This window comes from Tiliqua scincoides, chromosome 4 (assembly GCF_035046505.1).
Source record: "Tiliqua scincoides isolate rTilSci1 chromosome 4, rTilSci1.hap2, whole genome shotgun sequence".
NCBI classification, from domain to species: Eukaryota; Metazoa; Chordata; class Lepidosauria; order Squamata; family Scincidae; genus Tiliqua; species Tiliqua scincoides.
Window position 1 is genome coordinate 39,523,092 of NC_089824.1, and position 26,786 is coordinate 39,549,877.

At 44.0% G+C, this 26,786-nt stretch overlaps 1 protein-coding gene across 2 annotated transcripts in view; it reads right to left on the reverse strand.

The window, feature by feature from the left end:
• PREX2 (phosphatidylinositol-3,4,5-trisphosphate dependent Rac exchange factor 2) overlaps positions 1-18,026 on the reverse strand; it is a 167,055-nt gene extending 149,029 nt beyond the window's left edge. For both annotated transcript variants that reach the window (XR_010794303.1, XM_066623633.1), the window contains exon 1: positions 17,686-18,026. Coding sequence is in view for 1 of the 2 variants with exons in the window: in XM_066623633.1 (XP_066479730.1) it covers positions 17,686-17,826 (141 nt within the window). In the remaining variant the exon portion in view is untranslated. The remainder of the gene's footprint in view (positions 1-17,685) is intronic.
• Between the last annotated feature and the right edge of the window lie 8,760 nt (positions 18,027-26,786).

A 26,786-nucleotide genomic window follows, 5' to 3' on the forward strand; every position in this document is an offset into this window, starting at 1 on the left:
TCACTCTGGATTCTATATGAAACTGTTATAAAAACCAATGAAAATTAGAGAACAACCACTTGGAGAGAGGAGAATTAAAGAACAACCTAATCAGAAATCGCATTAAATTACCTTGAAGGAAATGTTGGATCGTACTAAATCTTTATTCATGACACAATTGGATCTTGTTCAAAAAAACACAAACCACACTTCGAAGTGGACGACCTACATGGGAATAATATTTCAAGAACAACAAAAAGAACTTTGGTTCCGAGCAGAGTTGGATGAGTATCCTATGTTTTATGTTATGGTTCTCTGTCCACTGAAGCAAATTGGCTGCTACATATGAAGAGCAACTTTTGCATCTAATAAGCGGCAGTAATTTAGGCTGGACATGGTTGTGCAGGGACTTCTTTGAAGAGTCTGGGCTGACTGCCATCCTTGCATTTTTGAATGAAATGCCATGAGCCATGCACCCCCACCTATATCCCCAGATATCACTAAGTCCTTTTCTGCTTCTTTTGCTAGAGAAACAGACAATAATCTGATTCTCCATGATCCAGAATGGCATTTGGCATTTTCTGCATGATCATTTGCATGTCCTTCTCCCAGATTCAGTGCCTGTTTTTCACATCACTTTGTGACACAGCTCTTCTTTAATGAAAGCATGGGAAAGTTTTAATTAATCCTGTTGGTCTTGCCCTAGTAACACTAATATTACTCCTGTTCTGCAGTCATGTTCTGCCATTCAAATTATTCTCTTCAATCAATTTTCTTCAATGCTGTAACTGCCCCAAGTTTTATCAAATGTTTCAGCTCAAAAGGGAAAATTCCAGCAGCTCAAACTTCTCTTTTGTAATTTGTTATTGGCAGACCCAGCAGCTGCCACAGAATTCATTCCTCAGCTTCACTGTTCTTGCCTTCATTTTCATATAGCAGGAATTCTGGTACTGATGCCAACAACAAGAATTCTACTCAACAGAAAGAAGGAAGCCCATTGATGAGAACAGCGTGGTGTAAACTCTAGCTGTTCCATGCATAAAAAATCCAGAACTCTGGAACTTTTATCCATTCATTTCCCACTGTCTATTATGGATAGATCCATTGATGTATTTATTTGTTCTGATTCAAGAGAAAGAATTGCTTTCATAGCCATTATTTTAATACTAGAAAAGCAGTCCTACTCCCATTAACTTAAGTGATTCATTGTCAGTTTGTGAATAATCAATATTTTTCTAGTTTGCAAACAAACTAAGGACCCAATCCTATCCAACTTTCTAGCACCGGTGCAGCCGCAATGCAGCCCCGAAGTAAGGGAAAAAATGCTCCCATACCTTGAGGAGACCTCAGAGACTGTGTCTCCACCACCGGATGCAGTGCATGCCCCTTTGGCACAGCTACACCGGCACTGGAAAATTGGATAGGATTTGGCCACAAGGCTGCAATCCTAACCAATTTTCCAGCACTGATATAAGAGCAATGTAACTCAGAGGTAAGGGAACAAACATTGCCTTACGCTGAGGAGGCCTCAGTGACTGGATGAAGCACATGCCCCACTGGCACAGCTATGCCAGTGCTGGAAAGTTGGTTAGGATTGCGCCCCAGATCACAGGTAAAAACAAGGAACTAATTTTCCACAATGCAATTGTCAAATATATATTCATAATTACGGAATGGAATATATAAATTAGGTGGCTGATAAAGGCCCTGAAATTATACACATTGGGATACGAAGAATAGGGAAAACCACTGAAGGATCTAAAAAAGAAAAAGAATGTAGATTGTGTTGAAAAAGTAAAAGGGGTGTTTCTATAGGAAATGCAGACTACAGGCAGCCCAAACTTGAACTGCCTTGTGCGCAGAGGAGCAGTGGCACCAAAATGGCAACTGCTGCATCCTAAGGGCTTTGGACAGGTGGCAGTAGCTCCTCTGGGGAAGGCCCAAGCCCTGAAATGGGGTTACTCAAGTCTGCACCAGCTGTTAGGCAGCACAGAGTTGAGTAGGCCCATGTCGAGCCGGTAGGCCTGACGCAGGGTTCTGAATCTGGTGAAGGTCTTGACTGGTTCCACCCCACCTCGCTCCCTCCCCTGTCTTCCCCCTGCCCACCCTTGCCCCGGAACACCTCCCCCCACCTGCACTCACCTCTCCGCTTCCTGGAGTTCAGCCCTTGCTTCCGTGGGCCTCCAGCTAGCACCACAGACTGGCACTGAGCCAAGTCTCGTAGGCATGCCTTACAGCACATTTGCAACACTCAGTGCCAGCACAGGGCCAGTGCTGGGTCTTCAGGATTGGGAATGTTTAAAGGAACAAATGATTTTTTTAAAAAAGTGCTAGCCTGCTGATGTGCCAGACAGAAGCAGCTGTTACAGATGGCAGGTTTGAGGAGTGGCAGATTGGTGGGGGTGCCCCCAACACACCTTGCCATCTTCACTGCCAGCAACCTCCACCTGGCCACTCACTTGCTTTTTCATCTAGGGAGAAAAGATGAGAGACATAGCACAACTGACAGGGCACTCTTGTCCAGTCTCCTTCAAGTGGAGGAGGGGAGGGGAAGGGCACAACTTTTTGGGATGTGCTTTGTGCTCCAGGAGGAGCAGGGTTACACTCACCACACATTCTACACCATGGGCGGAGGCAGGGTTTCAGATGGTCCCAAAATGGGCATACAGACAATGTTAATCAATGGTACAGTGGCAAGTATTCTATGGGTGCTATCAGTGAATGTCTTGGAAAGCTTTATAGCAGGGGTGCCCAAACCCCGGCCCTGGGGCCACATGCGGCCCTCGAGGCTTCTCAATGCGGCCCTCAGGAAGCCCCCAGTCTCCAATGAGCCTCTGGCCCTCCGGAGATTTGTTGGAGCTCACACTGGCCTGACGCAACTGCTCTCAGCGTGAGGGCGACTGTTTGACCTCTTGCGTGAGCTGGGGGATGAGGGCTCCCTCCACTGCTTGCTGTTTCATGTCTGTGATGCAGCAAAGAAAAGGCCAGCCTTGCTTTGTGCAAGGCCTTTTATAGGCCTTGAGCTATTGCAAGACCTTCATTCATTCATATAAGTTCATCTTTAATATATTCATTTATGTAAACTTATACAAATGTATTCAAATTTTAAATGTAAATTAATTCTTTCCCCCCCCCCGGCCCCCAACACAGTGTCAGAGAGATGATGTGGCCCTCCAGCCAAAAACTTTGGACACCCCTGCTTTATAGGAAAAGAAGTGCAAATATTCATCCCTTCCCAATTTTCAACCACAAGTAATAGGGAGGGCCCCAACATGAATTTCACAAAGACTGTTGTAAAAACTTACAATGGCATCCTGTGCAGAAAACAGTGCGCAACAGCTTCACAGCTCAGTCTTCTTGCAATAATACACAAAGAGAAAAGGCTATAACAGTTTGAGGATTAGCAGGTAAATTAACAGCCCAGATTCCTCTTCCACTTAGCAGGGATCATTGGGTACAGCTTCTGCCCTGTATAGGAACATCCCCCTAGCATCAGAACACCAATACAAATTAATGCTGCTAGATGGACAGCTCCTAACACTAGATCAAAAGCAATCTACTCATGCAATTATTTAGAGTCCTGAGCTCAACCCTATGCACAGCACTGGACTATTCATCTTTTCTGCTTATCAATCCTATTTTGTCATAAATATGTGACAAAAGGTAGAGTTGTGGTCATTACTAGCTTTAGTTCTAAGCTACTTATACTGATCGTATGAACTATAAATGATTTTGACTGGTACACTGTTTTCTTCATTTGTCTTTTTTCCTCTTGTAGACATGCTTTTTCACAGACTGTGAATCTATCACTAATACTCAAATCATTTTCCAAATTGCCCAGGGATCTTCATAAAAATTGTCTAGAAGTTCTTCTAAATTCCACTAAGTTCAATAGGATGTAAATGTGTATAGGACCACAGCTTGGAACCCAGGAGGGGGGCAAGGATGGCAAAGGAGGCCTTAGTCTTACCTCATGGAAACCACCAGCTGCCTCCCTGCCCCCACGGTATACACCAGCAGCTATTTTAACACCGTTGTACTGCAGCATGGGTAGCGAAGGCCTCCTCTGTCTAACCTCCTAACCTTCTCACTGCCCAGCCAGTGCTATACCAGGCTGCTCAGACTCCTGCCAGCGATATAGCTGACTGAGAACTGAGTAGCCCAAAAGGGCAGGCTGGGGTGTTACTCAAGGTAAGGCGACAAATATCCCCTTTCCTCAAGGAGACCTCCAGCCGCCTCCTAACCTGCACTGGATACATCACATGTTAGGATGAGCTACCCATTGAAAAAGCAAGGAAAAAATTAAAATTACAGAAAACTGACTTAAATCACTGTGTAAAAAGTGAATCAATAACACAGTAGGGTACTGTGAAAAAAATAGATTTGAGACTTTGAAATATCTAGAATATTATAAAATAAAGGAATACTTCATTAGATAGCTTCCTTAAAAGTCTGGACTGTTTTAACATCCACCAGCACCTGACAGAGGGTGTGTCCAGCCCCCCCCCAAAAAACAAAAAAACCTCTTCCTGCAAATAATTTTCTTAATCTTCTTTTGTTTATGAACAAGGAAGCAAATAACTACTCTTCTTGATAAAGAACACAGGTGGTGTTATTGATAATTCCAAGTGACTCAATGACCATTCAAGGTTTTCCTCACTTTGTAGCGCAGCAGACAAGTGAAAAACAGCAGAAACTGGAAGTGAATAGTAGAGGTTTTGCCTTTCTATGGTAATTGTGTCTCAACTTCCTTTTTGACTTTACATGATGCATCAACCATACAACTGGTGTGTTACAGAGGAAAGGAAAAGGAAATCACACAGCCTTATCAAAAAGCACAGCCAGCTGAAGCCCTTCCCCTCCCGATTTAAAATATTTTGCAAAGCACTATTCAGCTTTGCAAAATGTGTACAAAGTCACAAATTGCTACAGCAATTAATACTTTTTGATGAATAAATTATAAGCTGTTTTGAAAATAAGATATGGAACAAACTCTAAGATAACATGTAAGGAATCTAAATTTAGCTCACATAATCTTGTGTGGGCACAGACTACAAAAAGCCATGAAAGGTTAAAAAAACGCATTACTTTAATTCAGTCCTTCACTTCTGTGCAAAAAATCCACCAATGGCTCTAAACAGCTGTTGTGAATCCTCAGGAAAATGGGTCCTACTTAATTATTTATATTGCCAAAGAAAGAATGTTTTGCTTAACATGGTGTTAACTTCCTGCATTTGGCCCTCATTTCTAAACTACCTCCTGGGGCCCTCCAATACCAATCGTCTGTCCAATTTATTTTTATTTATTTTATTTTCCACATTTTTATACCGCCCTTCCTCCAAAGAGCTCAGGGCGGTGTACACAGCTGCTCCCCTCCTTTTGTCCTCACAACAACCCTGTGAGGTAGATGAGGCTGAGAGAAAGTGACTGGCCCAAGGTCACCCAGGAAGCTTCATGGCTGAGGAGTATTCGAACCTGGATCTTCCAGGTCTAAGTCCACCTCCCAAACCACTACACCACCCTGGCTCAAAAAGGTGAGGACATAGATCCCTGAATGCAACTGTGTGCATACAGCCTGCTGTGGATCTGTCGACTAGGATACTAATCCTGACATTTGTAATAGAAAAGTAATAGAACAAACCTAACCACACTTGCTCCTGAAATTATGCATAGGGAAGCATCGTAAGAATAAGAGAGCAGCTCTTTCTGAGCCTCATTCCTTCTCAACTACAGTGATGAACACTAGCTAGTTTTCAAAAACATCTCTTTTTCCAAGTCTTAAGCATGAATCACAACAGCAACTGAATAACTTGCTTTCCTTGCTTGCATAAATAAAACATTTTTCGAACTCAAACCATACACCAATTCTCTTCCATTTCAATTATCCAGTTGCAGCAGGAACAAGGAGATTTCAGTGCAAGTCCTGTCTTCCTCCTTCCCCGGTGTGGGGTATTTAACAGCAGATATGATTTACTAGAGACAAGACACCTTGCATGCCTCATTTTTAAATGATCCGGATTCCAGTTTCCTGCCAGAGGTACATGGGAATTTTGGTTTAATATACCTCCAATTCAATGACAGGAAATGATATGTACAGGATAGGTATTGTAGAGCCGGAAACTGTTATAGGGCTTGAACAGGTTGAAAAGAGGGTAACCAAAATGATGAAAGGGCAGGAGCATCTTCCTTATAAGGCAAAGTTACAGCATTTGGGTTCTTTTTTGAACTTGAAAAAATGGAAGGACATAGAGGGACATAACTGAGACTTATAAAACTATGCATGGTGGGAAAAGAAGTTTTTTTATTTTCTCTTTCTCTCACAGTACTACAACCATTCTTTTAAACTGAATGACTAGAGATTTAGGGTGGCCAAAAGGAAGTACTTTTCACACAGAAAATAATTAGCCTGTGAAATTCGTTGCAACAAGATGTGGTGGTGGCTGCTGGTATGGATGACTTTGAAAGGAAATTGGACAAAGTCATGGAAAACAGACCTATCAATGGCTACTAGTCACAGTGACTATGTCCTACCTCCAAGTTCAGCAGCAGTTTGTCTCTCAAAATCCACTGCAGGAAACAGAATACTGATCAGGGTGGCTGGCTATAATGGCTTAAATGGCTACAGTCATACACAATCTTATGCACAGGAACTTTGTGGCCACCCTTTAGTTGGACCTTTGGCCTGACCTAGCAGAGCTTTCCTTGTGTTAATATTTTTCAGGCATGCTCAAGAGTATTCAGACCCATAAGGCTTTTGCTATTTCTGGCAAGCCCTACCTAATATTGTTCACCTTTTTCCTTCACAAAGATATGTTTTCTTGGGAAGGGGAAAAAAAACTGACAAGGAAAGGAGACTGGTAGTGGCAGTGTAGGACTACAGTATAAACCCCTAAGGCAGTGTTTCTCAAACTGTGGGTTGGGGATCCACTAGGTGGGTCGCAAGCCAATTTCAGGTGGGTCCCCATTCATTCCCAATATTTTATTTTTAATATATTAGACTTGATGCTGCCATGATATGTGACTACATTTGGGGAAATGTTACAGGAATATACTTTTAACAAGCTAGTATGTATATTCTTTTAACAAGGACAGTAAATGGTACTTATTCCTGGATAAGTGTGGGTAGGATTGCAGCCTAGGATTGCTAAAATTTTCCTGCTTGATGATGTCACTTCTGGTCAAGACATCACTTCTGGTAGGTCCTGACAGATTCTCATTCTACGTAAAAAAAAGTGGGTCCCAGTGCTAAATGTGTGAGAACCACTGCCCTAAGGGCTTCTCCGGGTCTCTTAATGTATTAAAAAGTCAATTCCAGTTTTATGAAAAAACCAGAAGTGAGATTTTTTTTTCATTCTAAGGTTCAGTATGAGTCTGGCACAGGCCACAGACAAACATGCGTGACCTCTGCTAAGCTCAAGGGACTCTCCAGAGGTGAGGGGAGAGGATGTGCATTGGGGGCATGCATGGTGGAGCCGGACTCGATCCTCAGATAAGTGAATCCATGGATACAGGATCTGCAGATACAGGGCTCCCTGTAACACTGTTTTCAAACACCTCTACTTCAGTGTTTCATTGGCTAAGGTAGTGTATGTATCACAAAACCATACTACCTCAATTTATGTATGGGGAGTTACATGTACGAGTATATTTTTAAGAATGCCCCACAAGTTTTATCAAGAAACCAACTTCATATCAAAACTAAGGTAGCACAACTTTATGAGACAACTGTACCAAACAGCTTTATGAAACAACTGTACCACAACAGCCAACAAACATTTCAGTTGGCTCTGCACAAATCTGCAGAAAAGATTATGCATTGTTCAGAGCAGAAAGCTCTCTTTTTTATGACAAGTTGAGGATAAGAGGAAATGGCTATTCTTCATTTCATCTTTAAAGTGGTGTTGATTGGAATATAAATCTTGTAGAACAGGGATAATCTTCCTTTTAAAATGTGAAATTATATAAACATTAAACAAATCTGTCCTGAGCCAATCAGGAGAAGATGGGCTTTAAATCTAAGTTACATGATTTTTAAAAAATCCTATGTGTTCAATAACCTGCATTAAGCTGCAACCAATCATTACAAAACAATAACTCTCAGAAGCGTGTTGTTTTTTTAAGCCCCCCACCTCCTTAACACTGCAGGTTTCTTAGAATACACCCTCAAACAGGGTCAGATTCTCCAGGATAACCCCGAACATCTGTTACCAGGTTAATTTCTGCCCTGTGAACATTATCTTATTTTTAGCTTCTCTATTAATTCACAGAAGCACAATACAGCACAGGGTGTTCATTCATACATTTGTTTTAATTCCACATGTGCTCACTTCAAATTGAGCAATGGGCAGCCCCACCCATGAAATAAGAGGCATTCAGAGGAGGCTTCCATTTCTGTGTGTTGCAACTGGAGAATCAGTTGTAAGTACCGGCAGTTTTGGCAGGCAGAGGAAAAGACAGAGTATTCAGTCACCCTTTAGGGTGAGAAAGACCCTCACACTCTTTCTGCTAAAGAAGCATGGGTGGAAAATAAAAACAGTTGGGGGGTCTTATGGAAGAGAGGAAAGACGTTTGTGGTGGCCTATTGACCGGAATACTTCTTCTTTTCCCTTGCTGTTGTGCAATTGAGGTGGAGTGGTGATCAGTCTACCCTGGTCATGACAGGAGGAACATGGAAGAGAGAGAAGGGGTTTGTGCTGGCCAGATGCTTAGAAATAAATATGTATTTAATCTTTTTCTTCAGTCGGCTAAGCAACTGGTGAAAAAGCTAAATGCCTTTTTTTAAAAAAAATTACTGGTGTGGCCTCTGTATCTGGAGCTTCTGTATCCGCAGATCTGGCTCAATGAGGGTCCCCTGAACCTGGCCCAAGCTGAGCCTTCCAGAGGGCTTTCTGAAGCCCGCAGAGGCCGCACACATCCACTCATGGCCTCTGCCGGCTTCCGAATAGCTGTTTCAGCCAAAAAACCACAACTACCCATTTCCCAAGGGAAGTCCTCCAGGGGCTTCCTGGGCTTCAGAATGCCTTATCAGAAGCCCACAGAGGCTATAGGCAGACATTCACGGCCTCTGTGGGCTTCAGAAAGCCCTCAGGAGGCGAGTGGAGCACAGCTCCGTTCACCCCCAAAGGGCTTAAAGGGGCTAAAACTACAGATTTTATTATCTGCAGTTTTCCGTACCAACAAGTGGTCTGAGAATGGATCCCCGCAGAGAAAGAGGCCCCACCTGTATTACTGTATTCAGTTATTTGTTTGATGCAAACTTTCTTGCCTGTAATTCTCACCCCATAAAAACTACCCAATTACTTTTTGGGTTGCATGTCAGAGTACATGTTTAGCACCTGGAGATAGGCTGAAGGTATTTCATAGGTCCCCTCCACTCTCTACCACCCTTTTCCTTCAGTCCTTTCAGGGTACCTAAGAACATAAGAACATAAGAAGAGCCTTGCTGGATCAGGCCATAGGCCCATCTAGTCCAGTTTCCTGTATCCCACCAAATGCCCCAGGGAGCACACAAGACAACGGTCACAACCTGCGTCCTGGTGCCCTCCCCTGCATTTGGCAATCAGAGGCAGCTTGCCTCTAAAACCAAGAGCTTGCACATACCTACTATGACTTGTAACCCATAATGAACTTCTCCAGAAATTCGTGCAATCCCCTCTTAAAGGCATCCAAGCAAGATGCCATAACTACTTCTTGTGGCAAAGCGTTCCACAAACTAATTACACGCTGCGTAAAGAAATATTTTCTTCTGTCTGTCATAACTCTCCCAACACTCAGCTTTTGTGGATTTCTCCTGGTTCTGGTGTTATGAGAGAGGGAAAAGAGCGTCTCTCTATCCACTCTGTCCATCCCCTGCATGATTTTGTATGTCTCAATCATGTCCCCCCTCATGTGCCTCTTTTCTAGACTGAAGAGGCCCAAACGCCATAGCCTTTCCTCATAGCAAAGGTGCCCCAACCCAGTAATCATTTTTGTTGCTCTCTTTTGCACCTTTTCCATCTCCTCTATATTGTTTTTGAGATGTGGCGACCAGAACTGGACACAATACCCCAGGTGTGGCCTAACCATCGATTTGTACAATGGCATTACAATATTAGCTGTCTTATTCTCAATGCCTTTCCTAATGATCCCAAGCATGGAATTAGCCTTCTTTACTGCCGCCGCGCATTGGGTCGACACTTTCATCAACCTGTCCACCACCACCCCAAGATCTCTCTCCTGATCTGTCACAGACAGCTCAGAACCCATTAGCCTATATGAGAAGTTTTGATTTTTTGCCCCAATGTGCATGACTTTACACTTACTTACATTGAAACGCATCTGCCATTTTGCTGCCTAGTCTCTCAGTTTGGAGAGATCCTTCTGGAGCTCTTCACAATCTCTTCTGGACTTCACCACTTGGAAAAGTTTGGTGTCTTCTGCAAACTTGGCCACCTTGCTGCTTAGCCCTGCCTCCAAGTGGTTTATGAAGAGGATCAAAAGCACCTGCCCTAGGACAGATCCTTGGGGCACACCACTTTTCACCTCTCTCCATTATGAAATCTAGGCAAATGTATATACATTTACCTGTGAGGAAGTCTCACTGAAATACATGTTTGTCTGAAAATACATGTTTCAGTAAGTTTCACTGAGTAGATGTTCTGAGAAGACATGAATAGGGTTGCACTGTAAGGACTGATGCAGTGCACACTTACTTGGGAATAAACTTCATCACACACTGGGACTTACTTCTGGGTAAATCTGCATAGGATCCAGCCAAAAAAAAAAAAGTTTTTTGGGTGAAATGAAAAGAGGGGATTGCTACTTCTCAGAGAGAAGACAATACCCCCCCCCCCAGCTTACTAAGCAGTACCACAGAGAACCTCTACAGGAGTTTTCACACTTCATTTCAAGTGACCCTTCCCATATGGAGCAGTTTGGGCAAAGTAGTCCATGTGGCTGGGGCCAAGCACCACAATTGTGGCAATGGAGCTCAGCCTGCCTCACACCCCTTCGCCAAATTTCTTGGCCTAGGCACTGTGTGGGCTAAAGGCTGTTGCTCCTCCAAGAAATATTGGCAGTGACTTTTTAATGAGAGACAAAAGGTTACTGCAGCTAGCCAGATAGTTACATTCCTTCCCACACCCCATTAGCTGCTCTGTCCAGTCCCCTTCCCCCAGCATGCCTGACTTATGCAATGCACAATTTGTTATAGATGCCAACTTTCACCACCTCATAACTCTGCTGGCTTCTCTCCCTATAAGTCGAGGGGATGGATAGAGTGGAGAGAGGGATATTCTTTTCCCTCTCACACAACACCAGAACGGAGGGACATCCTCTAAAATTGAATGTCAGATAGAACAAAATCCTGATCCAGATCAGGGATGGGATGGCTGCTATTTGAGGCGGGCGGGGAATGTATCCTGATGTTAATGTAAAAAATTAAGCAGAGAGAGAGAGAGAGAGAGAGATGCAGAGGCGAAAAAAATGGTAAAAAGCAGTCATTCAATCCAGAGTAACCTTTTGCTCCCAGTGTTTAGATTTTTCTGCTGAGGACCTTTCACTCACATTGTAGTCCTGAAGGTATTTCAAGCTGTTTGTTGTGGGGGGTTTTTTTTTCTGCAAAAGGCTGACATGACTACCTGTTAAATTTGTCATCAGTTAATAGTGAACCGTATCAACTACAGAGGTACAGCCTTATCTGTAATATAAATCCTAGCCAGGCACTTTCAGCTTTTAGGGCTAGGAATTCAATGTTTACTTTATTTTTATTTCCTGTTTACTAGGTCTAGGTACAGGATGTGCGCTGATGTTTTCAAGCCTTCAAGTTTTTCAATGTAAGCAAGCTTGCTTAGATGAATCTTAATTGCCTCTGGTTTATTAACTTAAGGGCTTCTGTCTGGGCCTTAAAGTCTAACAACCCTATCTGCACCACAAGAGCTTAGTCTGCACTGAAGTCAGCGAGCAAAGTTCAGCTGCCAGCCGCAGAATCAGTGTAAGGGGCTATGAGAATTAGGGAATGAGCAGTACAAGTTAGCAAACCTGCACTGACTAAGCTGCACTAATGCAGTCCGAGGAGAGTTAAGGGGGGCAAAATTGAGGAACTAGAGAGACTTCTAATTTGCCATCAGTGTCTCTTCACAGGTTATACTACAGTGTATCTACAGGTTATACTGTATAAGGCTTCAAGCTCTTTGACAGGGTGTCCAGATCAGCAGTTGAAGTTTGGGCCTTTTGTTTCCAGTGCAACTTATTTTCCTGCCTCTGCCCTTTCCTTGATTCCTCACCTTTAACGGTGAGCAGCTTTAACGGAGCCTTTAAGGGTGATCGGTGAGCTGCTTTAACGGAGATCGGCTTTTGACTCTGGCACTAAACTAAGCTACTGCTGTAGGTGTAACCACTGAATCTTTTACAGGGATCCTGCTAGAATACTGGTCTATTTTAAGACAACACAAATAATTCAGCATTAGCAAACAAGAGCCCAATCCTATGCATGTCTACAAAGAAGTAGGTCCCATTGTAGTCAATGGTGCTTACTCCCAGGTAAGTGTGGATAGGAATGCAGCCTCAGAGCCTAATCCTATCCCATTTTCCAGCTCCAGTGTAGCCACAATGCAGCCCAGTGGTAAGGGAACACATGTTTCCATACCTTGAGAGGGCCCCAGTGACTCACCCTCCACCACAGGATGCAGCACACCCCCCACTGGCACCACTGCACCAGCTCTGGAAAATTGGATAGGATTATGCCCATAGTGCCTTATTTCCTCCCCTTCACCAGTATCATTAGGCAGCTAAAACTCCATTGACTCTACCTGGACCCTGCAGTATATTTAACAGTAAAGAACTATAAAGATTATACAAATGGCTCTGAAGAATAAAATGCCTTTCAGCCTCCAATGTTGGACAGTGCATCATCTGATGCCCCAAACTATCTTTAAGGACACAAAGTTCCTTTGATGTTGTTGGCCTTCACAGAAATCACGAACAACTCTGATATTGTTTTCAAAACATTAGAAATGACAGTTTTCAAAGTTTTCTTCTCTCTCCATTTTTACAGAGATCTCTAATCCTATAGAGCAGCGGTTCTCACACTTTTAGAACCGGGACCCACGTTTTAGCATGAGAATCTGTCGGGACCCACCAGAAGTGATGCCATGACATCATCAGGCAGGGACATTTTTAACAGTCCTAGGCTGTAATCCTACCCACACTTACCCAGGAGTAAGTTCCATCGACTGTCATTGTTAAATGTATATATACGTAGGCAGTTCAAAGTACAGATCTGTAACATTTTCCCAAATGCAGTCATATACCATGGCAGTATCAAGTCTAATATATTAAAAATAAAATATTGAAATGAATGGGGACCCACCCGAAATTGGCTCGCAACCCACCTAGTGGGTACCGACCCACAGTTTGAGAAACACAGCTATAGAGATATGGGTAATATCTATAGAGATATGGGTAATATCTCTCTAAGTTTGCAAAAGACACCAAACTTTTCTGAGTGGTGAAGACCAGAAGTGATTGTGAGGAGCTCCAGAAGGATCTCTCCAAACTGGCAGAATGGGCAGCAAAATGGCAGATGCGTTTCAATGTCAGTAAGTGTAAAGTCATGCACATTGGGGCAAAAAATCAAAACTTCACATATAGGCTAATGGGTTCTGAGCTCTCTGTGACAGATCAGGAAAGAGATCTTGGGGTGGTGGTGGACAGGTCGATGAAAGTGTTGACCCAATGTGTGGCGGCAGTAAAGAAGGCCAATTCTATGCTTGTGATCATTAGAAAAGGTATTGAGAACAAAACAGCTAATATTACGTATAATGCCATTGTACAAATTGATGGTAAGGCCACATCTGGAGTATTGTGTTCAGTTCTGGTTGCCACATCTCAAAAAGGACATAGTGGAAATGGAAAAGGTGCAAAAGAGAGCGACTAAGATGATTACTGGGCTGGGGCACCTTCCTTATGAGGAAAGGCTATGGTGTTTGGGCCTCTTCAGCCTAGAAAAGAGACGCCTGAGGGGGGACATGATTGAGACATACAAAATTCTGCATGGGAAGGATAAAGTGGATAGAGAGATGCTCTTTACACTCTCACATAACACCAGAACCAGGGGCCATCCACTAAAATTGTTGGGAGGGTTAGGACAGACAAAAGAAAATATTTCTTTAGTCAGCTTGTGGTCAGTTTGTGGAACTCCTTGCCGCAGGATGTGGTGACGGTATCTGGCCTGGATGCCTTTAAAAGGGGCTTGGACAAGTTTCTGGAAGAAAAATCCATTATGGGTTACAAGCCATGATGTGTATGTGCAACCTCCTGATTTTAGAAATGGGCTATGTCAGAATGCAAGATGCAAGGGAGGGCACCAGGATGCAGGTCTCTTGTTATCTGGTGTGCTCCCTGGGGCATTTGGTGGGCCGCTGTGTGCTACAGGAAGCTGAACTAGATGGGCCTATGGCCTGATCCAGTGGGGCTGTTCTTATGTTCTTATGTGAAATTTCTATCATGATAATTAATGAAGCAGGGTTTACATAATTGCCTTACCAAATAGGTGTAAGGTTTTGCACAATCTGTGCAACCTCCTGTCCTTTGAACAGTAATTAGTATCCACTAAGATTTTATGCAAAATAAACTTGAACAGCACAGTCTTATGTGCATTAACTCAGAGGTAACTATCACTATGCAATTTTCTCCCAGGTAAGCGTGCATCATATTGCAGCCACAGTTTCACAACAAGATAACCAAAGGAGTTGTCATAGGCAAAGGCAATAATCCTCAAGTCCAGTACTAAAGCCCTGCACTGGGCTCCCCAAATGTCCCACACCCACCCCTGATGGCACACTGGGAGCTACTCCTGCCACCAGAATGGAGTTTTCGGAGGCAACTTGGCCATGGGTCAATACCCAACCTGACACTTGATGCTACCCTTACTCAAAGCCATTTATTTCAGAACATTTTCTAACAGCAGGTGACGGTGACGGTGGCAGTAGTGGGATACTGGCTTTATAGATGCCCATCAAGTAGTCAATAGGTGAACCATCCAAGCTAACTGAATTTCAACTCTAAACATTTTTACAAACATTAAAATGCCATTGAAATCAATAGGCCCTACATCCTCACACATTTTTGCAGAGGCTTAATAGTGACACTGGAACTCAAATTAGCCTACATACACCAACATCTTCACATATGTTAAATACAACAATATCCCACAGAGTGTCATCTCTCCCATTTAAAGGTAAGATTGCCTCTTCCTTAAGACAGCTTCATTCATCAGGAATAGCAAAAATCTTGCTGGTCATCAACACAGCATTCCCATAACAATTTTACAAATTAAAACAAGTCCATCCGAATTCAATTGTAAAAATAAAGTACTGTGATCCATTTGTATTTTTATCATAGCTACACAGAGCCTAATGGAACTCACTACGTGACTACTGCTGGACATCACATTTTACTTCAGCATCTCTGCTGCTGTTCTTCCTGCCAGAAGCCAAGCTGAGAATTCTGTCTTGCAGGATAATCAGCAGAAAGTTCACAGATCTCAGAAAACTAAGCAGGAAGTTTGCCATTTGAAAGATTTCCCCTTCAGACAGGATGGCGGTTGGGAGGGGGGAAGAAGAGGAAAAATGTGAGGGCTATTGTGACAGGCACTCTGCAAAATTCAGCAGACAACTTGAGATTTGTTTATCCCAAAAGCGCCTTAAGTGATGCTGATGATAAAGCAAAAATGGAGCAGGGAGGTAATGCAGTTGTGTTATCATCCTGCACAGGAAAGTGCAATCTCTCGCTCTCACAAAGTGGTTTACAGAGACTCTCTCTGAAGGCTTCTTCATCCAAATGCAAAAACCTTTTCCTGCTACACCAAATACTGCTTCTATGTATGCATTAGACTGGCAAGTCACTGCTGCCACCTAAGCTGTGTTACCTTTATTGTCAGGTGCATTGTTCTTTTGATAAGCAACTTGGTTCCTTCAATTATCAGATCATCCTGTTACCAAAATAAGGTTTTGAATTGATGGATGTCAAGGGAGGGAGGAGAAGATAGAGGAAGGGGCAAATGCTACATGTGGCTTTAATATTGAACAGCTGCTGTAGATCAGGCACTCTCCTCCCCCCCTTTCCTCTCTCACCCCCTGCCAGAACTCTGTGTTCAAGGATTATCGTAAGTACTGAGATTGTAGCGCTTTAGGAGCTGAAACCTGAAACTTGGCCAGTTTAATACCTCCCAAATGCTGTCCAATCAAATATGTACCTGAACCAAAAACCATTCAGTGCTTTTCAGTGCCCACGATAACCAGATAAATTATCTGACTTGGGGGGGGGGGGGGGTGAGGCAATGGGTTCAAGGAAGCAGAAATGTCAGAGCATCTGTTTGTTTGAAGTGTTTAGCTTCTTCATCCATGCTAAAGTGTTGTCCACTAAAGTAAGTGTTGGGTCAGACAAAAGAAAATATTTCTTTTCCCAGTGTGTAATTAGTCTGCGGAACTCCTTGCCACAGGATGGCATCTGGTCTAGATGCCTTTAAAAGGGGATTGGACAGATTTCTGAAGGAAAACTCCATCACAGGTTACAAGCCATGATGGGAAAGTACAACCTCCTGATTTTAGAGGTAGATGTCCTCAGAATCCCAGCTGCAAGGGAGGGCACCAGGATGCAGGTCTCTTGCTTCCTTGTCTCCCCCTGAGGCATCTGGTGGACCACTGTGAGATGCAGGAGGCTGGACTAGATGGGCTTTTGGCCTGATCAGCAGGGCTCTTCTGATGTTCTTATGTGATGTTGTCGGCATGCTCAAGTCAAGCAAGGGGAGTTCCTGCTCCAAGGCACGCGGGAGCCCCGAAGGTACTGCGAGGTCTTTCCCCGCCCCCTCCATGCCACAGCCTACGAAGGCATCGCCAGCAAAGGAGGTTAATTAACGAGGTTCCACTTGGGTCCCCTGCGCGCCGCATTCCCCAGCTGGCAAACTGCTTGGCGAGGGGGAGGGAGCCGCGGGAGGGTTGTTTGTGCACAACAAGGAAGGAAAAGGCGTCTCAGGCGACAATCCTATCGACACTTCCCTGGGAGTGAGCACCACCAGGACTCTCATGGGACTTACTTTTGAGCAGACATACCTAGGATTGGGCTCTGAGGCGGCAATCTCTCCACACTTTCCTGGGAGTAAGTCCCATTGACTCTAATGGGACTTACTTCTGAGTAGACGTGGCTAGGCTTGGGCTCTGAGGTTGCCATCTCTCCACACTTTCCTGGGAGTTAGCCCTATTGATTCTAATGGGACTTACTTCTGAGTAGACAAGGGCTCTGAGGCTGCAGTCCTAGCCACACTTTCCTGGGAGTGAGCCCCATTGACTCGAATGGGACTCTAACGTAGACATGGCTAGGCTTGGGCTCTGAGGTTGCCATCTCTCCAGACTTTCCTGGAAGTTAGCCCTATTGATTCCAGTGGGACTTACTTCTGAGTAGACATGCTTAGGCTTGGGCTCTGAGGCTGCAGTCCTAGCCACACTTTCCTGGGAGTGAGCCCCATTGACTCGAATGGGACTCTAATGTAGACACGGCTAGGCTTGGACCCTGAAGCTTCAATCCCACCCACACTTTCCTGGGAGTGAGCCCCATTGACTCTAATGGGACTTACTTACTTCTGAGTAGACACGCCTAGGCTTGGGCTCTGAGGCGCCAACACAAAGCAGGAGCGTCGCGGGGGGAGGGAGGGGCCGGGGCGCAACTCACCGACACCAAGAACTCCAGAGTGGCCACATAGTCGCGCTCGGTCTTCAGCAGCTCGTTCAAGACGCAAACGCGGAGGCGCAGCTGCTTCTCGGGGTCCTTGCCGCTCTCGCCCTTGCCTTCCCCTTTGCTTTCCTCTGTCATGGTCCCCTCCCCAAAAACTTCTTGGGAAACTTTTCTTCGGCTTTGCGAGGGAGCCGTTCAGGAGAGCCCCCTGGGGGCCATGGCGCGGCTGCCCTTCTGGGGCGCTCCGAAGGGCTGGAGAAGCGGGGCGAGGCAGAGCGGGAGAGCCGCAGGCAGCCTCTGGCAAGGCAAGCGAGCGGTCCCCTGCGCCCGCCCGCTCGCCCGGCCCGCTCTCTTTGGCGCCTGGCCATTCATCAGAAGCTTTGTCTGCCTGTGACTCCGGCCCTTCCCTCCTCTGCGCCAAGGCTCAGGAAGCGCAGCCTTGGGAACGGCCGCCTGCCAGCCTCCTCGCACACACGCAGCCGCCTTGGGAGAGCTCCCAGCCAGCCGAGGGGCTGAGGCCGGAGAGGGTCCCCACCAGCCAGACTGCTGTGGTTCCAGCTCAGGGTCTCCTTATTCCCTCCCACTACACATTAGTATTATGTAGAGACTGACATAATCTTTATGTAAAGAACCAGGGGACGTCCACTAAAACGGAGTGTTGGGAGAGTTAGGACAGACAAAAGAAAATACTGCTTTTCCCAGCATGTCATTAGTCTGTGGAACTCTTTGCCACAGGAAGTGGTGATGGCATCTGGTCTAGATGCCTTTAAGAGGGGATTGGACAAATTTCTAGCGGAAAAGTTCATCAAGTCTTATGGCAGGTATGCACAAGCTCCTGGTTTTAGAGGTAGGCGACCTCAGATTGCCAGATGCAGGGGAGGGCATTAGGACACAGGTTGTGTCTTGTTGTCTTGTGTGCTCCCTGAAGCATTTGGTGGGCCACTGTGAGATACAGGAAGCTGGACTAGATGGGCCTTTGGCCTGATCCAGCACGGCTGTTCTTATGTAAAGATACATATGGATATCAAGAGGGCCTGCAAGAAATTGGCTGTGTATTTTAAAAAAGAATCTGCTTAGGATACTTGAAACGAACAGGCAGACTTCATGCTCTCAGTTAACCAAAGTATGCATCCAACTTAAAACTGGACTCTTTCTCATGGGAGAACAGGGATGTGCAGTGGGTGGGAAGGCGGGTGAGGCACAACCTCCCCACTAGAGTCCTTCAAAAAGCACTGCTGCCATGTGAGGCACCTAAGCACCCATAATCCATGCACTTAGCGCTCCCTCCCTCCTCGCTCTGTGCGTGGTTTGTGGGTGCTTGGGCACCTTACACGGTGGTGGCACTTTTTGAAGGACTTCGGTGGGGAGGCTGTGCCTCACCTGCCTTCCCACCCACCATGTGGGAGAAGTCCTAAAAACACTAGGATTTATGAACATATAAAGGTGCCTTGTACTGAGTGAGGCCATTGGTCCATCTAGCCCAGGAGTGGGCTAGCACTACTTGTTCGTGAAGGTAGCAGGCTAACTCTGCCTATACCTGATTGCAGTGGGCTAGTTCTAGCTCTACCAGTAGATCGGAGGGTTGGACCTGGACCTTTCTGTGTGCAAAGCATCAGCTCTCCCATGGAGCAACACCCAATTTAGAGTGATGAGAACTGTACTGCTATCTATCATAGTGACAGAAACCCTGTACAGCCAACCAATTTAGTTACTGTCTACATGTAGTTCCATGGGAGAGCTGATGGGACAGTGGTGTAGCTAACCACCCTGGAGTCCGGAGCGAAGTTAAAAACAATGCCCCCTCCCCACGTCACACCCAGAAATGATGTCACACCTGTGTGTTTTTTTTTTTTAATATAGTTATTTGAAATATTTTTATACTGCTTTTCAACAAAAATGTTCACAAAGCAGTTTACATGGCAAATGTGACATAATTCATATGTTGTGCTATACATCTTATTTCCTATATACTTCATTGTAAAGCTTAATTGCCATGGAGAAAATTGTAATGTACAAATCAGTGCTAAGCTTGGGAGATGTGCATAATATTCTGTAGGAAAAAAAGGTTGTCACATTTTGTTTTTTGATAAAAAGATGTCATTTGAAATAAGGGAAATAAAAAGAGACAACTGGAAATCTTAACTCACACAGGGCACAATCCTAACCCCTTATGTCTGTGCTTTCCAGCCCTGACAAGGGCAATGCAGCTTTGAGGTAAGGGAACAAACATTCCCTGACTTTGAGGAGGCCTCTGTGAGTGACACCCAACTGCAGGATGCAGCACACATCCCATTGGCACTGCTATGCCAGTGCTGGAAAGTACTGACATAAGGGTTAGGATTGCGCTCACAGTCTATGCAAAATGCCAGAACAAATGAAATGGACAGTTTAGTTGTTCAGCATTTGCTAAGTTGGCACACTTGACATTTTCTAGTTTGGGAAGTCTTTTGTCAAGAACAATAAGGAAAAAGACTTCCCTGATATGTTTCAGATCCTTTGTGAATGAACACTACACTACCGAAGAGTGCAAAACATGTAATATAATTCATTGACTGTGCAAGTAAAGTATTAGACAAAAAGATTATAGCACTTTAGAGCCTGAAGGGTCCAAACAGCCATCTGTGCTAGGTTAAGTGAGGGAAGCAGCAGCACAGCAGCTTTTATCTGAGCTAAGACTATTTGTCAAGGCAGTATTTCTGCAGAATCAGGGATGTCAATAACAGATCTAGATATATTAAAATGAATGTCCTGACTGACTCATCCAAGCCCAGCCCCAACCCCTGGACCAAGAAACATGAAATCTGGGGAGTTTATTCCTTCCATGACATAAGGACCCACTAAGAAGGGATTTTTAGAAATTTGTCCCCTAAGAGCAGCCATTTTCAACCACTGTGCCATGGCAAACTGGTGTGCTGTGAGTGGTCCACAGGTGTGCCAGAGGAATTTGGGGGAAGGTCATTTATTAGCAGGGTCAATGGGGAATGTGAGCCCCCCACTGGCAGCGTGGCGTGCCTTGTCAGTTGTCAAAAACCTGATGGTGTGCCTTGACCATTTTAGTCCCTTGTCAGTGTGCCAGTGTGTCAGCGCCAAAGTGTCAGTGAGAAGAAAATATTGAAAATCATTACCTAAGAGGGTGAAAAGGGGTAAAATGTGTTTTCATGGTTTCCTCAATATCTCAAGCCTGATGAGATATTGACTTGGTTTTTGCTTACAAATGCTTAAAAACATAATTCAAGATTTTGCCCTACTCAACCCGCAAAGGGGCAAATCTAGATTCGGGGGTGAATTATAGAACCCTTCATATTACTTAAGATCTGGCTGGCTTTTTTCCCTGTGCTACTGCCTGAGAGAGGCCTGTGGCCAACATGCCAACTTAGGCTAGGCTGGCCCTTTTTCAAAATATTTTTCTTCTTGAAATCTAAAAACTAAAATGTGAGGTTTCAATTAAAGGGGATTTCAATGTGAACGTGAATGTGGTGTTGGTCATTTCATTCGACTGAACCATGACTTTTAATAATTGCAGGGTGTTGCCTTACATAGGGTAGTTGTGCTACATTTAAATTGTTCATTGCAATCAAAGGAAAGTTTATCAGAGACAAAATGGATTTAAAGTATTTAAATAGCGTAGTTAAGCACATGTTTCACACTAGTTTTCTATATACAGGATATTGTAGTTGTAATACAGTATACAGCAGTATTTATTGCTGTGGAAAGAAAGAAGCAAGGATGGCAGGAGACTTCGGAGCCTTTGGACATATTATTTTTGTTACAGCTGCTGATCCGAGGCTTTTGATACTCATCAGAATTCGGAAAAGGCTGCTGAGTCATCCTGATGTTGCAGCAATTATCCTGGGATGCTGCTTTCTATTTGGGCATTTTCATCTTTCCCCTTGACTGCCTCTATAAAGAGGGGGCACCTTTTTGTTATTTCCCCAGGCCCATGGCTGGCGGCAGCTGCTATTTCACTGGGGCTCTCCTGCAAGTGTAAGGATCAGGAACCAGAACAGTGGCAGTCAAGTAGGCATTGTATCCCACTGCATCAATGTTTGTGTTTATTTTCCATTTGCCTTTTAATCTCCATGCCATCCTTTTACTAAACCCCTTCCACTTTTTTCTGTTTGCTAATTGATGTGGTTCACTTGTATCCCTTCTGTATTTCCTGTTATTTGGCTTTTACAGCCTTTTAATAAACTTCCTCTATATTTACTGTTTTACCTACCTGGTCTAAATTTACTTGGGACAGAATGGGTTTGCCACATCTTTCAGATCATCATGTTTTACTTCTGGCTAGTTTTAAGAAGCCTGTCTGGGACTTGGGACAACTTTGGCTTTCCCAAAGTAGCCTCTTTCTGGCTGGGCTTCCTTTGGATGGTGGCAGCAAAGACCTACCTTTTCCCAGTTATTCCCAGTTAAACCAGTGAGAAAAGTGATGTGGAGAACAAGGGAGATAGGTCCTATCACTAACCCCTAAATGCTGCACCCACTTTGCTCTCTGATGTTCTTTTCAGATACTTTAGTTTGTTTCCCCATGTTGTTATCCCCTCACATGTTCTTTGGTGAACCGAAACATTACTGCCTTTCTTATTGACAAGTGGAGGGTCTATTCTAAGACAGCTCGAGAGCAATTTTTAAAAAGGCAAAGAAAGAACAGTCAACTCTCTGTTTTTTTCCCTTTAATGTGTATCATTTAGAAAGCCCCATCACAAACTGTGTTATGAGCCAGGATACAGAGAAACTACTGTCTTCTGAGAAGAACAGGATTTATCAAGAAAAGATTCTAAGATGGTGTATGTATACAGTACATACATGTGTCAGTAAGTAAATGCCTTAGGGCCATACTTATCCAAGCTTCCTAGGTCATGCTGTTTGCAAAAGAGGCTTCATTCTTCAGGGCCCTAGAATGAAGACATCATGAGATTTTGTTTTGTTTTAAGGATTTAAACTATGCAGTACTATGACAATCTTGGAATCTGAGGCAGCATGCCCATATTTCAGAAGTAACTGTCACATCCAAATGCTCTCACATTTCCACTGTTTGCATTATCCTTGGATTGTCATGCTAAGTGCACCTACCTGGAAGCCAGATCCCAGCCTCCTCCCCCAATGGGAGTAGTTCCATACCACAGCAGCCCAAATAATTTATGGTGCAAGGATGCTCTCATAGGTATGGATATATGTTCAAAATTATGAATTGTTAGGCAACAGGCTTCAGAAATTTGCCATAATGTGATTTTTGAGACATTCAAATAATTACCCATTGTCCTGGTGACAGCTTGGTGATTTGTTCGATCCCTGGTGTGTGTAACAAGGATTTGTTTTGATATACATCAGCAAGATATAAGTTTTGTCAAAATACTTTCCGCCATGGGAAAATTTTGAAATGTGTACAAGCATGCCCCGGTATCTGCGGGGGTTCCATTCCAGAACCTCCCGCAGTTGATTGAAACCATGGATACTGGCAAACACCCACCCTCCAGAGAGTCCACAGCCTCTACTGGGCTCAGACAGAGCCCTAGAGTGAAAAAAAGTCACTTCTGGTTTTTTTTTTGTAAAACCAGATGTGACTTTTTAATGCCTTATAAGGCATTCTAAGGCCTGGGGAAGCTCTCAGAGGTGACTTCTTAAATTTTTAATTATAGTGCTCAGTCTGAGCGCGGCAGAGGCTCCCCACACCTCTAGAGGAGTGTGCACTTGGGCTCAGTCTGAGCACAGCAGAGTTTACGGTGACAGCCTCTGCTGAGCTCAGAGGACTCTCTGGAGGCGAGGGGAGCAGAACTCACCTTGCTCCGGAGTGGCCACGCACCCGGGGTGCATGCGGGGGGGGGGGGGCAGATCCAATCCACAGATAAGTGAATCAGCAGATACAAGATACGTAGAGGGATGCATATAAGTTTTGACAAGTCATGTTTTTCTCCCCAATGAATGATATTAACAAACAAGAAGCATTGTTTGCTTCTGAAGTTTTATGCATGATTTATCATTTGACAGAGTGGTACTGGGAGCTAACCTGTAAACAGTTTTCAGCCCATATTATATTAATGAAGAACCAAAGCCTGAAAGAAAAAAGAGAAACAAATGGGAGTAGCAGTAACAGTAACAAATACAGTAACAAGGTTTCCACATGGTACAACAGAGGCTGTATGACCACAACAATGACTCGGGCATACAAGGAAGGTTGGGCCTTCTGCTGAAATAAAAAAGGTCTACCATCAATTATGGAGGTCTACTTGCTATATCTTGAAGTTGATTTATGTTTATTTATTTCAGGGATTTAGATTCCATCTTATCAGTCACTTATTAGATTCAACTCACACAAAACAGCACATTGCAAGCAATTACATCTTAAAGCGTAGGTAGAATTTATCTCACTATATTTAGCAAGATTACAACCAGACACCTGGGGGTCAGTTCTTGATTGTAACATATTCCATGCATTCAACTACTGTACTTCCAAAACTCCAGAACTTACTCCCTATGTGCAAGTATTCAAGCTTTCATGCTTTTGATGTGTCCATTACACAAGAACATAAGAAGAGCCTTGCTGGATCAGGCCAAAGCCTATCTAGTCCAGCTTCCTGTATATCATGGAATTGTTTACATAACTGTAAATTCATATGTTTTATAGTTAGATTTGTGACTGATATCTGCTTTTGTGATTTGACATTGATAATTCTTAAATATTGAACATAAGCACTTAAGAAATGCCCTGCTGGATCAGGTCAAAGGGTCATCTAGTCCAGCATCTTGTTTCTTACAGTGGTCAACCAGTGCCTCTGAGAAGCCCACAAGCAGGAGAGAAAGGCATACTTCTCTCCTGCTGTTCCTCTCCTGTATGCCTTGTATTCAGAGGGATATTCCTGCTTAACCCAGAGGCAGGGCACAGCCAACATGACCAGTAGCCATTGATCCTCCATGAATTTCTCCAATCGCCTTTTGGAAGCTATCCAAGCTAATGACCGTCAGCGCATCATGTAGCAATGAATTCAGCCCTTTTGGCATGTTAGCTTTGTACTACTGTATTTGACTATTAATCTGTAGTTTTATGTATCTGTCTTAGTATCTGTAGTTTTATGTTTGGTTTACCCTTATCTTTCAGCAGTGTTTCTCAACCAGTGGTACGGGTATGACCAGTGGTACTTGAATGAAGTCTGGTGGTACTTGCAGGAGCCGTGGACCTCTGCTGCCTGGCAGCAAGACCATGAATGCAATGCCACAGACAGCAGTAAGAGACTATGCTCGGTAGGCAGAACGCCAAAGCAAGTTTTTCCATGCTTGAAAAAGCCCTCCTGTCCACCCTGAGCCTCTTCCCGGTGTTTGTTGCATTGCATCTGGCATCATCATCATGACATCATCACCAGTTACTCCTGGTGATACTTCAAATAGGTAGACCGTGTGAACTAGTATGGTGGAGGACAAACCTTGAGAAACAATGTCTTAGAGCCCAATCTCTATGCCCATTCCAATGCCCAATCCAATGCCCATTCTCCCCTACTGAAAAGGTTACCACTTCATCCTGTAGGGGGCAGTTGTGGAGGTCTCCTTCAGGTAATCCTCCACAGTGCAGAAGGCTCTGCTCAGACCTGCACTAGTGAATATGCCGGTGCAGTTCCATGTGAACCTGCACCATGAGATCAGGTCTAGGAAGGGCACTAGGATTCGGTAGCTGCTGCTGCTAAACCTGCTCCCTTCTTAGGCCTGATCTGCTCTCCCCTGCCCCCCACTGCCACCTTGTTCCACTCTCCCTTGCTCCCTTGCACCTTCACCCATCCCATCCTGCCTTGCCTGCCATCCTTCTTGCACGGTGAGTCTGGGTGATTGCTCCAGCAGCTCCAGCCTTCCCACTGCCACTCCAGCAGTGTATTGCTGCTAGAAGTGTTTTCACGACTGTACATGTTGTACTGCTGTAAGGCAGTTATGTCTGGTGAAACACTATCTTCACAGGGTAGTTAGGTTCAATGGCTACCATGAAAGCAGAGGGGCACAGTTCAACATTAAGGAATGCCTAATATATATTTATCAAAATGTTTGTGTTGTCTTCAGATCTATCTCAGAGTGAAAACGCTAACAAAATTCTCTGCTGTCCACTTCCTGTTGGCGTTCTCAGTGTCGCGATCCTCTAGCAGCTAGGTTCTCACTGTCTACTTCCTGTTCCAAAGCGAAAGGAAGAATGAGCTCTCTTTTACAAAGCATTTGTAAACAGAGGTGAATCATGAGCATGATGGGAATTTTAGCAGGGTTTGCTGCTGTCCATTGTTTCAGGTATCCGAGGTTGCAGCTGGAACTTATCCTCCGTGGATACCAGGGGGACACCTGTATTTGTTAATGTGTAGTTTGCTCAAATCAAAACTCATGGTTATAATAGCAGAATATAACCAAACTATCCTTTACATTTTTATTGGCAGAGTCTTTGCTGCATTTCATATCCAGAAAGCCAAACAATCCCAGTTTTCAGTCTTTTCTTTGAATGAACAAAATAACTTTAAAAGTAAAATTAACAATATTTGCGCCATTTTATGGAGTGTCATGCTTTCATTACTTCAGTTTGCTGAATATTCTCTTCCTGACAAGAGCAGTGTGCCACTTGTAATAAGATAAGATTATATACTGATGTCAAATACACTAATTGGCCATCTGCAATAGTAATCAGCATGTTTCATATTTATTACACTCAGAGGATTCAGTTCAGCTACGCATTCAAGGTTGCCTAAAGAGTGTTTTCCTTATTCAGTGCTAGAAATGAAAAACAATTGCTTAGAAAATTCCATACATAAATTCCTAGACTGGAAATAACAGATAAAAACACCAGCTCTATGCAACACAACGTCATTTGAAATCTCTTCTAGCATGGGGAATGTGTCCCTTCTGCTTCTTATGCTGAGATACCCATGATTTAAAATTTCTGCACACTAGCAACATTCATTCAAAATATGAAAAATACTTTGTAACTTTGATATCACCATTAAATTTTTTTAGCTGAAAACATCTCTCATTCTTGTGGAACCCTGACCCACAAAAACAGAATTTCAGCAATTTGAGCTGTGATCCAATTTTATATGTCCTGAGAGAGTCATTGTCATGTTGCTTTCCATGCGTATCAT